The following is a 15813-nucleotide window of genomic DNA, read 5'->3' on the forward strand; positions in this document are numbered from 1 at the left end:
AGATGCACATGTCCACTTCCCTGGGCACACTAATGCACTGCTCAAATAGGAAGAGCACAGAAGAAGGTCAGTGCTGTTGACAACCTCTTGCCCTGGGGACTTCTTTCAAGATAATTAAACTTAAAATACACTATACCTCTGCCTTGCTAACAAATAATGGTGCCATGAAGAAAGTTTTATTTCTGATTTTTTGAAAATGTAAATTGGAATTCTACAATGCTCTTCCTACATACCAATAACATGTCTTGTGTATCTTCATGGAATTCCTCATATTTTGCTCCGTAGCAGAAACTGTGTTGAATGCATCCTTGTAAATGTCTCGTGTATAGAACTTAGAGAAGCTTAATAAAATCTGCTGGCCACATAGAAGAGGTATAGATATAGATACACACATAACTTTCTACATTGTTTGATAGTAATTTGAAATTTTGAGTGAATACATATTACCTAACTCAATTTTCATAATTTCTTATATTAACATTTGTTTAAGATTCTTCTGTTACAAGAAGAAAGCAAGTTGTTGAAAATAAATGGAAAAAACTGTTAGAACAGAAAAGGAAAACCTCTGGATCTACAGGAATGAAGTACACTGAGCAAATAACTGTAAGTATGGTCTTAGCAAAATTCTCTTTTAGAAGTAGAAAACGACTTAAAAGAGATGCTCATAGTGCAAACTGTAACTCAGCATAAATGTGGATATGGCCAAAGCCATTCGTGATACATTCTTGGAATCTTAATACTCGCAGCTTATTGTACTCATTTGCTATATTTGAATGAGTCCATATGACCAACTACCAATGAAGGCTTTTAGCAATCTTAAGTAGTTATTGCTGGAGCTAGAGAGATGTTAAGAGTGCTGACTGGTCTTCCAGAGGACCCAGATTCGATTCCCAGCACCCACTTGGTGGCTTACAACCATCTCCAACTCCAGTCTCAGAAGATCCAAAGCCCTCTTCTGGCCAATAGGGGCACCAGGCACACAAGTGATACACAGATCTACATTTCGGCAAAATACCCATATATATAATGCAGGTTTTTATCTAAATAAGAAAAAGTATTGTTTAATTTATTATGTATAACTAATTCTATGGAAAGGCCATTTGAAACAAAATTCCCTAAAGTTATTTAAGTATGCATTAAATGAACAGGATGGTAATATTGCATGTAATATAATATTTTTTAAAAAGACATTTTTTCATCTAGGTACCTTTTATAAGAGACTTTGAATTACATATGGTTTTGTCTCTAAGAACAATTCAACAAAACCTAATATGGCTTTTGGCACAAAGATCTTGAGTAAAAGCCAAAAGCATAATAAAATTTTGAATATAATGTGAAAGTATATTAGGGCTGAATAAGTATAGTCTAATATGATAATTTAATGGTTTGTTAGGGATTGATTTTAGAATATTGAGACCAATAAGTAAAAAGCATTTTACTTGGAGCTTCTACTCTATCACTTCTTTTGGGGGGAGGGGAGGTTGGTTTGCTCTGTGTGGCCTTGGCTGTCCTAGAACTCACTCTGTAGACCAGGATATCCTCAAACTCAGAGATTCCCTCTGCCTCCCTAGTGCTGAAATTTAAAAAGGTGTGCACTACTGCCAGTATTCTTGTAGTATTTTATAGAACTGAAATAAGTGCCCTGTGAAGAATGGACATTTTGAGGCAGATGTTGCTGATCTTGCCATTCATATAGTGAGTATTTTACACACTTCTTCCCAGTGCTGGAGATCAAGCTCAGAGCTTCTTACATGCAAGGCAAACATGGAGCTACACCCACAACCTAAGAGGTGTTAATTTTCATACGCATAAGAAGATTAATATACATAATACTATGATCTAACCTTATCAGCAAAGCAACCCATTTAGTTTATGTTTGTATAAATTATGGTCTCATTATCAATATATTCGTATACATTAGTAATAAATATGAATATACCTTCCAGATTACAAATGTAGTAACAACTAATAAATCTTTTCTCTTTGAACTTCCATATTATTCCCACTAATTATATCAGAATATGTAAAGGGAATACATTATCCTTTCTTAAAATTTGTATTAAGCTATATCAGATTTGCTGGGTGTATCACACACCTATAATCTTAGTACAGGGGAGGCAGAGGGAGATGGGTCTCTGTGAGTTCCAGTCCAGCTAGAGTTACATAGTGAGATGCTGTCTCAAAAAGAAAAAAAGACTCTCAAATTTAAAAATAATAAATAGTTGTTAAAAAATCACAAAGCAATGAACAAATTTTAAATGCCTGAAGTTAGTACCCTCTGGATTAGTGTTGTGGGTGCTATATTATATTCATTCTTGCTTTTACATCCTACCTTACTGTCTTGCAAGTTTCTGTTTCTCCTCTGTCCCACAGAGCTTCCCTTCCCCTTTCACATGCCTGTCACTATGCCTTGCCTTAAACACCTCACATGGTCTAGCTACCCTTCCATTACATGAGTGTTCTGGATCGAAATCGGTTTAAAATTGAAAATTGTTATTATCATTATTTTGTTTGGTTTTGTTCTTTATTCTTGAGGCTGGTGAAATATTCAGTTGCTATAGCAGTGGTCCTTGTCATCATGTTTTAGGAAATGTGTTTTAGCATCTCATCTTTTGCCTCTGTGTGCAAACAATGTAAAAAAGATAAAATTGAAATATCACACTTGCCATTTACAGCAGGTTTTTCAATCCTAGTTGTATCTAGCATAAAATGGAGCTCAGACAGGGAGCCTGTGGCAGCCATCTGTGTCACATAGTCTTCAGACAGACAGACAAAGCTAAGTAAGTCACAAGTCACAGGCAGACTCTTTTTTTCAGGTCGTGTAGAATGTCACACTTTCTGATGGTGCGCTCATATTCTCTGCAGCATAGAAGCAACTGCTTCTGCTTCCAGGCTGTAGAGACTCTCCTGTTGTCAGCATCAGCCACACTCAGGTTTGCATGGGGGGATTGTCACTTACAACTCTGGCTCAGCTGTACAGTATCGTGTGATTCTTAGCAGTTCTTTATTTTCAGATGCTTGATTGCTACCCAGTGCTATTTACTCTTCTTGTTATCCAAGAGAACACTACAAGCTGAAATTTTATATTGACATAATACATTTGAAAATATTTATTTTACATGAAAAGGCTTTAACCCAGTAGGTCTTGATTTCTCCTCCAAAACAAAAGAGACTGGCAACTTATATGAACAGTGATAACTAAAAATACCAACAATTAAAAGTTTTCTAAAGACCATAAACATATAATGAATTTTAAATGTGGAATTATATTTTTATTTAAACTATTTTTATAGCATTTTGGGCAAAATGTCCCACCAAGTACAAGTGAACCAATACAAGCTACAAGAGGTGTCAAGACTGAAGAAGGTATGTTTTGCTGTATGCTTTTTCTTTTCTTTCTTTTTTTCATTTTATTATAAATAGATTTTTGTCTCACATAATATTTCTTGGTTATAGTCCCCTCCCTCTACTTTTCCCAGTTCCTCCCCACTTACTCTCCCATCTGGACCTACACCCTTTCTGTGTCACATTAGGAAACAAACAGGTTTCAAAGGGATAATAATAAAATAAAATGTAGCAAAATACAAAATAATAAGATAAAACAAGCCGGGCGGTGGTGGCGCACGCCTTTAATCCCAGCACTTGGGAGGCAGAGGCAGGTGGATTTCTGAGTTCGAGGCCAGCCTGGTCTACAGAGTGAGTTCCAGGACAGCCAGGGCTACACAGAGAGACCCTGTCTCAAAAAACAAAAAAAAAAAAAAAAAGATAAAACAAAAACTAACACATTGGAATAGGACAAAACAAACAGAAAGAAAAGCCCAAGAAAAGGTAAAAGGAACAAAGACCCTCTCATGTGCAAACTCAAGAATCAAAAAAAAAAAACACTAGAAGCCAAAATATATACTCAAAAGATCTATAGGTTAAAAAGAAAGTAATAAGATAGATTTTTTGAAAAAAGGAAAAGCCTGCCAGAAGGTGGTGACATACACCATTAAACCCAGCACTTGGGAGGCAGAGGCAGACAGATCACTGAGTTCAGGCTAGCCTGGTCTACAGAGTGAGCTCCAGTACAGCTACACTAAGAAAACCTGGCTTGGAAAAACAAATAGACCATAGGCAGGCAGGCAGGCAGGCAGACAGACAGACAGACAGACAGACAGACAGACATGCCCACACAGGAAGGAAAAGCCCTGCAACAACATTATAAGACAAGGACTCTCCTAAGATCCCATTGAGTTTGTTTTCTTTTAGCCATCTACACCTGGCCATTCAGAATACTCTTAAAAGAGTAGTTTGTTTCCCCAGAGACTCCCTTGAAAGAAACTAAATTTTCATTTGCAAACACGTATCAATTGGAGGTAGCTTTTGGGCGGAGGATGAGAGTGTATAATTTCACTGCTTGCACTCTAGGATCCCATCTGGTGCAAACCCTGTGCTTGCTGCCTCTGAGTCTCTGAGTTCATATGTCTATCAAGCTTGTTGATTTACAGCTCCTTGTTTTCTTGCTGTCCTCCACTCCTTCTGGCTCTTTCACTCTTTCTGCTTCCTCTTTGAGGAGTTTCCTGATCCTTGAAGGGAGGGATTTGATTGAGACCTCTCATTTAGAGCTGAGTGTTCCAAGGTCTCACTCTGGATGTTGTCTGGGTGTGTGTCTCTATTCGTTCCGTCTGCTGAAGGTGGAAACTTCTCTGATGATAGCTGAGAAAGCCCTGATCTATGACTATTCAGAATATTATTAGGAATCATTTTATTGCTTTATTTTAATTTGTTTGTTTTTGTTTTGTTTTAGAACAGTAGTATTGGGTTTTCTCAAAGGTCCCTGGGTAATCTAATCTCAGGTTTTTGATCACCAAAGCAGTGTGGACTGGACCTTAAGTCAAATCAGATATTGCTTGGTTACTCAACAAGCTTTGAGCCACCATTGCACTAGCATATCTTACAGACAGGACACCATTGTTATTCATAGGATTGGGCTTGTATTTACATTTCTCCTCTGATAGTGTGCTAAGACATGCTAGCTGGACTTCTCCACATTCAAGGAGTTCTGTAGATGTTATCTTTGGCAGTGAGGCTTGCTGTCAGTATGTAGACAACAACCAGTAGTCTTGCCAACAGCGTGGGTTGTTTAGGGGTTCCCATGGGACCACCTTGGACAGCATCTCGATTAAATAAAATCCAACACCAGTACTGGAAGCATCATTTGGTGACAAGATGCCCAGTTGGGACTCAGTCTTCCCCACTATTTGGTAATTTCATTTCTATCACCTTCATTCCCATATATATATGGAGGCTTCTACTGTATTAGGTTTCCTTCCAACCTCTCAATTCTTGCCATCTCTCTAAGTGTTCCTTCTCTCCCTCTTCTTTCCTGCTCTCTACTTGATCCTCCCCATTCCAGTCCTCCCCTCCCCGCCCCCATCCATCCATAGCTATCTATTCTAGTCCCCTTTTCTAGGAAGATCTATCTTCCCCTCTCCCAGTCACTTACTCTATACCTAACACCTGTGGCTATATCTTGCTTATCATTGACTTAACATCTGGTAGCCACATATAAGTGAATACATGCCTTATTTTTGTTTCTGAGGAGGGGTTATCTCATTCAAGATGATTTTTTTTCTAGATCCTTCATCTACCTGTGAGTTTCATTATTTTATTTTTTGATGACTGTAAATATACCACTTTTATTTATCCATTTATTTTTTAATTTAATTATTTTTATTTATATTCCAAATGTTGCCCCTCTCCCAGTCCCCCCTCCCAGAGTTCTTCACCCCATTTTCCCTCCCCTTTCCCTCTGAGAAAGCGTACACCTACCCCATTCCTAGGCATCCCCCTTCCCTGGGGCATCAAGTCTCTATAGGATTAGGCTCATTCTCTCTCACTGAGGCCAGACAAGGCTGTCCTCTGGTACATATGTGCCGGAGGCCATGGACTAGCCCATGCATGCTCTTTGGTTGGTGACTTAGTCTCTGCGAGCTCTCAGGGGTCCAGGTTAGTTGATATTGTTCTTCCTAGTGAGTTACTATTCCCTTTAGCTCCTTCAGTCCTTCCCCTGACTCTTCTATAGCGGTCCCTTACCTCAATCCAATGGTTGTCTGTAAATATCTGCATCTGTCTCAGTCAGCTGCTGGTGGTGCTTCTCAGAGAACAGCCATGCTAGGCTTCTGTCTGCAAGCACAACATGGCATCAGTAATAGTGTCAGGGTTTGGTGCCCAACAGTAGGGAGATGAAACCTGAAGAGACCACCTCCAGTAGATAGACATGGTCCCCAGTGGAGGGATGGGGTCACCAACCCACCTTCCAAATTTTTGACACAGAATTTTTCCTGTCTAAAAAAAAATATATAGGGACAAAAATAGAGCAGAGACTGAAGGAAAGGCCATCCAGTGACTGGCCTAACTTGAGATCTATCCCATGGGCAGGCATCAAACCCTGACACTATTATCCATTTATTTTTATTTTATTTTATTTTATTTTATTTTATTTTATTTTATTTTATTTTATTTTATTTTATTTATTTATGATTCAAAATTTATTTTATAAGTTATCCATTCATCTGTTTGGGGGACTTCTAGGTTATTTCCAGTTTCTGGTTCTTCTGAATAGAGCAGCAATGAATATAGTTGAGCAAGTGTCTCTGTAGTCGGATGAAGGATCCTTTAGGTTTATGCCCAAGAATAGTGTAGCCGGATGTTAAGGTAGAAAGATTGCCAGCTTCCTGAGGAACTACCACACTGATTTCCACAGTGGCTATACAAGTTTACACTCTAACCAGCAATGTATGAATGTTTCCCTTACTTCATTATCATTACCAGCATTATTGATCCTAACTATTCTGACAGGTTTAAGATGAAACCTCAAAATAGTTTTGATTTGCATTTCTCTAATGACTAAGTATATTGAACATTTTTTTGTTCCTAAGCAATTTGAGTTTCCTCTTTTGAAAGTTCTCTGTTTAGATCTGTACCCCATTCCTCCCCCCACCCCCACTGGGTTATTTGATTTCTTGATATCTAACTTTTTGAGTTCTTTATATATTTTGGATATTAGCCCTCTGTCAGATGTGGATTTAGAAAAAAAAAAAAAAACTTTTCATTCTGTAAGCTGCCACTTTGTCCAAATGATGGTATCCTTTGTTGTTCAGAAGCTTCTCATGAAATCCCATTTGTTAATTGTTGATCTTAGTGCCTGTGCTAACAACAGTATGCTAAAAAAAAGTCTTTTCTGAGTTCTGGGCTGCTCTTTACTTTCTCTTCTCTCAGGTTCAGTGTATCTGGTTTTATGTTGAGGTCCTTGATCCATTTGGAGTTGAGTTTTGTGCAGGGTGATAAGGATGAATCTATTTGCATTCTTCTACATGCAGACATCCAGTTTGACCTGCACCATTTGGTGAAGATGCTGTCTTTTTTCCAGTGTATATTTCTTGCTTCTTTATCAAAAATCAGTTATACATGGATATGTAGATTTGTGTCTGGTTCTTCAATTTGATTCCATTGATCAATATATCTATTGTTGTGCCAATACCATGTAGCTTTTATTACTATAGTTCTGCAGTCCAACTTGAAATCTGGAATAGTGATACCTCCAGCAATTCTTTTAATGTTCACAATTGTCTTAGCTATCCTGGGTTGTTGTTGTTGTTTTGCTTCTATATGAAGAAGAAAATTTTTCAAGATCTGTGAAGAATTGTGTTGGAATTTTTATGGAAATTGCGTCAAATTTTTGACAGGATGGCTATTTTAATCTTACTGATCCATAAGCATGGAAGATCTTTCCATCTTCTGATACCTTCTTCAATTTTTTTCTTCAATGTCATAAAGTTTTTATCACACAACTCTCACTTGGCTAGAGTTACCGCAAGATATTTTATGTTATGTTGGCTGTGGGCTTGCTCTAAACTGTCTTTATGATGCTGAGGTTTGTCGCATGTATCCTGAATCTCTCCAGGACTTTTATCCTGAAGGGTCAGATATGTCTGAAGCCTTTTCCATACCTAATGAGATGATCATGCGATTTCTATCTTTCAGTCCGTTTATACAATAGATTACATTAACTGATTTCCATATGTTGAACAATTCCTGCATCTCTGGGGTAATACCTACCTGACTATAGTGAATCAATCCTTTTGATATGATCTTGGATTCTGTTTCCATGTATTTTAATTGAGAATTTTTTATCTATGTTCATAAGGGAAATTAGTCTGTAATTTTCTGTGTTGGGTTTTTATTTTGGATATCAGAGTTATTGTGGCCTTGTAAAACAAATTGTGCAATGTTCTTTTGTTTCTATTTTGTAGAATAATTTGAGAACTATTGACATTAACTCTCCTTTGAAAGTCTGACAGAATGCTGCACTAAAACCATGGCCCTTGGCTTTTTTTTTTTTTTTCTAATTACTGACTCTTATTTTACTAGGTGATATAGGATAGTTTAAATTGCTTATCTGATCCTGATTCAACATTGCTAAGTGGTATGTACTAAGACAAATTATCCATTTCTTTTAGATTTTCCAATTTGGTATAGTACAGGTCTTTAAAGTATGTTCTTTGGATTCTCTGGATTTCTCCAGTGTCTGTTGTTAAGCCCCCTTTTCACTTCTAGTTTTGTTAATTTGTATATTCTCTCTCCGCCTTTTAGTTAATTGGATAAGGGTATGTCAATCTTACTGATCAAAGAACCAACTCATTTTATTGATACTTTGCATTGTTTTGTTTTTCTATTTTTATTGATTTCAGCCATGAGTTGGACTATTTCTTGCAATCTACCCCCTTTGGTTATGATGTCTTCTTTTTGTACAGAGCTTTCAGCTGTGCTAGTAAGTTACTAGTATGAGATTTCTATAAATTTTTATGTAGGCACTTAGTGCTGTGTACTTGCCTCTTAGAACCACTACATGTACCATAAGTTTGACTAAGAAACATAGTTTGTTTCTTAGGCCCGTTTACTTGTAATATCTTTTCCAACCCTTTATCCTGCATTCTCGTTTATCTTTCATGTTAAGGTGTATTTCTTGAATGCTGTGGAAAGATGGATCCTGTTTTTGGAGCCATTTTGTTAGTCTGTGTCTTTTTTATTGGAGAATTGAGACCGTTGATATTGAGAGATAGCAGTGAACATTGTTGATTCCTGTTATTTTGGAAGTGATTGTGGCAGTGATGGGCAATGGTGGCATCTAGAACTTAAAATATAGACCAAGAAGGCCTCAAACTCATAGAGACCTGCCTACCTCTGCCTCCCAAATGCTGGAATTAAAAGTGTGTGCCAATATGCTTGACTTAGATATTTTCGTAACTTGAGGTGGAAAATACCAAATATAGAGAATCCTGAAAATTAAAATGCACACTGAACCAGAGAGATAGCTCAGTGATTAGAAACTCTGGCTGCCCTTTCAGAGGACCCAGGTTCAATTCCATCACCTATATGGAGACTCACTATCAGATGTAACTCCAGCCCCAAAGAATCAACCACCCTCTCTGGCCTCGTCAAGAACTGCATGAATGTGGTATACAGATATACATTCAGGCAAAACGCTCATACACATAGAAAAATAAATATTATCCCAACAGTATAGCTGCCTAAGACTTGGACAGGGGCACCACCAACAAACAGGTTAACATGGAAGACTGAAAGTCTCTCAGGACCCCAGCCCTAACCAAAGAACAGCCAACTAAGAAATGCTGAGAGGGAAAAAGTGGTCTTCCTCAAGATGAGCCCATACTTGACTTTCCAATACCAAGTGGTCAGCCCTGAAAAGCAACACTAAGTGTATTCACATGATTATATTAATGTGTGTGTGTGTGTGTGTGTGTGTGTGTGTGTGTGTGTGTGTGTGTGTGACAGAGAGACAGAGATACTAACAAAAACAGGCCATGAATGGGGGCAGGGATTGGCAGGGATTGGAGGAAAGAAAGGGAAGGAGGAAAATGATACAATATAATTTAATTTAAAAATAAAATAAGTTTTAATCCTAGAAAAAAAGTAATAAATAGTTAAATAACAGTAACAGAGTATTTGCTGACTTCTGTATTTGGCATGATACATATAGATGTAATTCCAGTAAGTCAATATTAGGGCTGGTCCCACAGATAAAAAAGAGTCAAAGAGTAACCATTCGTTTCTGTAGTTTCAGATAGTACTTCTGAGTTTTTGGTGGCAGAAAGCCTCATGAATTCTTCAGTGCCTGAAGATAAAATTCTGACTGCCATAAACAGCAAGCAGCTACAGAAACCAAATCTGTCCCAACCGTCCAATATCTGTGCCCTATCTGCTGAAGAACAGAAGATCCTGCAGTCTCTCCATCACCTCGATGAAAGGCTATACTGTAAGTGTGGAAGGGCAGCTCCTATAAGAAAATGGTACTTTATTCTTAAGCTTATGTCTATTTATTCTTATATTTCTATTTATAAGATTTTATTATTAAGGCTTTAAAACTCTGAAGTAAATATAAATGTATCTAGATTACCACCTTAATAAATCATCTAAAAGTAAGAGTATTGCTAATATTTCAGATTATTGCAGATACACTGTATCATTTATAAGGATACCAATTTTTGTACTTTACTGACTGAGAAGTATATGACATGGTGGCAGAAGCCTTTTGATAGTCCATGTGGCTCTATCCTTACTTTCCTAGTTGAGAAATATTTCTCCTTTTTTCTTTTTCCTAGAGACAGGATCTAATCATGTCAACTAGCTGATCTAGAACTGGCTTGGTTACCCAGGCCGGCCTTCAGATTTTCGCCACTTACAAGCTGATATTATAGGCAGTGCTTCATGCCCATATACACTTAGCTTTACTTCTTAGCTTTAAGAATACTGTGTGTGGCCGGGCAGTGGTGGCGCACACCTTTAATCCCAGCACTTGGGAGGCAGAGGCAGGTGGCTTTCTGAATTCAAGGGTCCAGCTTACTTGACTCTGTTGGTCTTTCTGTGGAATCCTTAGCCCCTAAGAGACCCACAGTCCTTCCCTCAACTCTTCCATAAGACTCCCCAAGCTCCATCCACTGTTTGGGTATCTACATCTGTCTGAGTCAGTTGGTGATTTGGAGGTGTCCTCTCATAGGACAGCCATACTGTCTGCAAGCATAACAGAGTATCATTAATAGTGTCAGGGATTGGCGCTTGCCTATGGAATGGGTCTCAAGTTGGGCCAGTTATTGGTTGGCCATTCCCTCCATCTCTGCTCCATCCCCAATCCCTGCATTTCTTGTAGACAGGATAAATTTGGGGTCGAAAGTTTTATGGGTGGGCTGATATCCTGTTGCTCCACCAGGTTCCTTTCTGGCCACAGGAGGCAGCCTCCCCAGGCTCCATATCCCTAATGCTGTGAGTCACAGCTAAAGATATCCCCATTGATTCTTGGGTACCTCCCCTATCTCAAGCTTCCATCTCTTTCTGGAGATGTCCCCCATCTCCTCCCCCCCTACCCCCTTTCAGTTGCAGATTTTTGTTCATTTTCATGGCCATCCAGCCGTCCTCTCCCCACTGCCCTCCCTCCCAACACTCCACACTGAACTCCTCCCCATCTCCCCTCCCGACCCCTTCTCCCACCCAGTTCCCTCCCTCCATCTGCCTTCCATGACTGTTCCATTTCTTCTTCCAAGTGAGACTCAAGTATCTTTGCTTGTACCCTTCTTCTTGCCCAGCCTCCTTGGGTCGGGGGAGTGTAGCATGGTCACCCTGGATTTTATGGCTAATATCCACTATTAAGTGAATATATATCGTGCATGTCCTTTTGGATCTGGGCTACCTCACTCAGGATGATATTCTCAAGATCCATCGATTTGCCTGTAACATTTATGATATCTTTGTTTTATATAGCAGAATTATCAGATGCAAAGAAAACTATAAAACAACTACTTTATATATTTTTAAATAAAGTTATGTTTCAAAATCTAGTAAGGAAATATGCAATATAAAATGTCTTAGACTCTTTGGAAAATAATGATTCCTATGAATGGAAGATATGAATAAATTTAAAATTCAGCTGATTGTTTAGAAACAACAGATTATAGACATTGGAAGAGGAATACTATTACCTAGAATAGAAATCAGAAAAACCTATTCAGAGTGCAGTACAAAGAGGTGACAATAGTGCAGTGAAGCTTAAATGACAAAGATGCACAACCTGAGTCTCATAAGGTGATCATGTATGCCACATTGACAGGCTAGTGAGTACTGCCAACACAGAGAGGGATGAGCCCAGCACATCTCAAAAGAAATAAAAAGAAATGCTCTTAGTGTGAGAAAGGTCCTAAGTTCAAGTCCCAGCACAGGAAAAGGGGTTGGGCCTCATTGCATAAAACTGGCTGACTGACCTGGAACTCACTGTGTAGGAGAGGCTAGCCTCAAACTTACAGACAGTCACCTGCCCCTCCCTTCTCACTATTAGCATTAAGAGCATAAGCCACCACAACCACAAAAATAAAAAAAAGGAATGTTTTCATTTTTTAAAAAAAAAAAAAGAAAACAAAAGGAAAGTATAACATATTTTCAAGATACAACAGATTCCCTCTTACCAGCTTCAGTTTTATAAAATTGTTCCTAATCAAATTGCCCTTAATTTTGAACCTAATATACATATTGTAGGGTTATGAGACCTGCTCTGCTCTGCCACAGGGTTTGGCCACTCGGGGAAGCAGACTAGGGGAAATTGACCACGCTTACCCCATGCTGTCACATGGCTGGTGTTGGACTGTAGGACGACTCTCTAGGGGTGGGGAAGCACAGTCTGAGATGCAGGGCTGTCTGAGCTGGCTCAGGAGTCCCTGGGCCTTTGATGAAGCTGGGCTATCTAGTTCTCAGGCTCCTAAACATCCAGGCGCCACTGGATGCCACAGCAGAGCTTGGGGGTGGGGGGGTGTGCTCTAGCTAGTCCTGTTGGGGAGAGTCCTTGGATTAATGGCAGTGGCTTGGGCTTGGGCTTGGGCTTGGGCTTGGTGTCAGCTGTGGCTGGGAGCACACCGAAGCCTTCTACTGGTGATTAGACAGTAGCTCTGTAGGTAAAGGCCTTCTCCATGGCTCCCCATAGCCAATCCCGATGAAAAGATGCAGTCTATTTTTTAAGATATTTATTGTCATGGCGGAAAGTGGATGAGTAAAACCATACCCCGCTTTTCAGGGTGGGCCTGAGATTAAATGCCTTTTGCAGGGAGTGGTGTTTGGGAAGGAAAGCGTATTGGCTAAGCCATCCAGGCGTTTAGGTACCTCATTTAGGTATCTCATTAAAATGGAGATCTGTCTTGAGCCTATGTGACCATAGGTCACTTCCTCTATATGTGAATGGGTTTGGGGCATTGCCCTTATGTGACTGATGGCCACAAATCAATGGGGGGCTGTGGCTTTTGACAGGGGCTTGGTGACTGGGAACAGGCAAAGCGCCTACAGTCCCTTCAGGGATTCCAGGGCTTCAAGCCTTAGCTCAACTGGGGACCAAGCTACCTTTCACAGTCCCACAACATATAAAGACTATTTCTGGGTTCAATAGGAAAAGAGTCCTATAATCAATTTTTCAGTATTTTGACACATCAGAAATTCATTACTAATTCTTCAGTGATTTTTCCGTACATAAGTAATTACTTTTGTGTCATGGTATGATTTTTCAGATGTACAAGAAGCAATTCGCAAAAACCCTTCCATCAAAAATACTTTACAATTAATACCACTTCTGGTAAGTATTTCCTAAGATCTTTCTTTGGTTGGACATTAATAGAAACAAGAGCCTTCGGAGGCAGGCGGGAGACAGCCCAGCAGTCAGGGACACTTCTTTTTGCAAAGGACCGAAGTTTAACTCCTAGCACCTACATGGTGGTTCACAATCATCAGTAATTCTAGTTCCTGGGGGAACTAGTGCCCTCTTCTGACCTTACAGGAACATGAATGCACATACATATGTGCAGGCAAAACACTCAGTCACATAGAATACAATAAATAAAACTTTTTCACATGTAAGAACGATTGGAGGTTCTTTTGAGTGTTGAATAAAATTGAATGCCCTCGGTTCTGAAATCTTGATAGGAAGGAATAAAGTTGTGCAAAATCTCCGTTGCCCAATACTGCCTCTTATGTAAAATGCACCTGTGCTTGCTCTGAGCCAGGCCCACAGTGAGGAGAGGAGGCCACCGCTGCCCCCCACCTCATTGTGCACCCTAAGCACAGCTCGGGAACAGCTTTGTTGGCAATCACTTGTTCCCTACTATCTTGTGATTTCCATAACTTTTTTTGTAATTACCTAATTTGATATTTCCAGTAATATTTTTTCCTTCCTAATAAAAATCTAATGGATCCAAAATTTGAAAATTCTAAGTATTGGCCAGGCAGTGGTGTCGCACACCTTTAATCCCAGCACTTGGGAGGCAGAGGCAGGTGGATTTCTGAGTTCGAGGACGGCCAGGGCTATACAGAGAAACCCTGTCTCATTAAAAAAGAAAAGAAAGAAAGAAAAAGAAAAAAGAAAAGAAAAGAAAAAGAAAATTCTAAGTATCTTTACTTTGGTTGATTCATTATATGACATTGTTTACTTCACATTTTAAGTACATTTTTTTCCTCAAAGGATCTGGCTCTGTGAAGAAACGTCAGTTAATAACCTAAAAGATCAAATCCTTGACCCAGATGCTTAAGTTGTTGGTTAGCATTTACCCAAGCCTGATTGCAGTGAGCTGTGAGCAATAGTTCTCTCATGATGGATCCAGTCCACTAACTAGTGGAAGACCATCTGCCTACATTAGGCCCAAATGTTACTTTTTTCCCCCATTTTTTGAGACAGGGTTACACTATGTAGCCCTTGCTGTCTTAAAACTCTGTTGACCAGGGTGGCCTCAAACTCAGAGATCTACCTGCCTCTGAATTGAGAATGCTAGGGCTAAAGGCATGAGCCACCACTACCATGTAGCTAATATAATATTTTTTCAATGAAAATAGATGCTTTTCTCATACAGAACATCCTGACTACAGTTTCCCCTCCCTCCACTTCTCCCAGCTCCTCCCCTCCCACCTCCTCTCTCCCTCAGATCCATTCCCCCACTGTCTCCCTTCAGAAAAGATGAGGCCTCCAAGAGACAACAACCAAACACGACAAAAGAAGATACAATAAGACAAGGCAAAGGCCCTCACACCAGTGCTGGACAAGGCAACTCAGTAGGAGGAAGCAGCCCAAGAGCAGGCAAAATTGTAATGTTTTTTACTGCCAGAAAGCAGCGTTCTGGTCTCTGCAGCTTCACCTTGTTGCTCCCTGGGAACATGTCCTCTATCCTCGCACTCTTTGGGGTTCCATTGTTCTTGTACCTGCCTTTTTCCTGGTTATTCTTCTGGACATGACTGCAAGCTTCCATCTGGAAAGGCTATTTCATCCCAAGCTTTCTCCATGTTGGCCCCTCTACAGTCTTACCAGCTCTGGTTCTTCCTGTGCATCTGGCACTCTGATAGGGCCACAGCTAGAAAAAAGAAGATAGCTCCTGAGGCAGCAGGCGAACTGTGCAATGTAACGGAGTTGCCACAAGACTACCAAGGCCTTACAATTGCTTAGGTGTAAATTAACAAAGCAAAAAACCCTACAAATCTTAGAACTTTCATTTTAGAATATCTTATATAGTTTTAAAATAAAATAAATTTAATGAATTTTTAAGAAGCAAGTTATTTCTTCGGCCTTAAAATATGTTAAACATCCCCAGAATCTTACATGGCTTCCAGGTGTTTCTGTAAAAAAACAAGGAAGGAAGGAAGGAAGGAAGGAAGGGAGGGAGGGAGGGAGGGAGGGAGGGAGGGAGGGAGGAAGGAAGGAAGGAAGGAAGGAAGGAAGGAAGGAAGGAAGGAAGG

General features: G+C 39.6%; 1 protein-coding gene across 2 annotated transcripts in view; it reads left to right on the forward strand.

The window, feature by feature from the left end:
• The window catches only part of Cep126 (centrosomal protein 126), a 51528-nt gene that overhangs the window by 34586 nt on the left and 1129 nt on the right, over nucleotides 1–15813 (forward strand). For both annotated transcript variants that reach the window (XM_028763390.1, XM_028763391.1), the window contains 4 exons: nucleotides 491–603; nucleotides 3294–3366; nucleotides 10124–10321; nucleotides 13605–13669. In XM_028763390.1, coding sequence (XP_028619223.1) covers nucleotides 491–603; nucleotides 3294–3366; nucleotides 10124–10321; nucleotides 13605–13669 — 449 coding nt within the window. The remainder of the gene's footprint in view (nucleotides 1–490; nucleotides 604–3293; nucleotides 3367–10123; nucleotides 10322–13604; nucleotides 13670–15813) is intronic.

The sequence above is a fragment of the Grammomys surdaster genome, unplaced genomic scaffold (genome assembly GCF_004785775.1).
Source record: "Grammomys surdaster isolate TR1022 unplaced genomic scaffold, NIH_TR_1.0 138, whole genome shotgun sequence".
Classification (NCBI taxonomy): Eukaryota; Metazoa; Chordata; class Mammalia; order Rodentia; family Muridae; genus Grammomys; species Grammomys surdaster.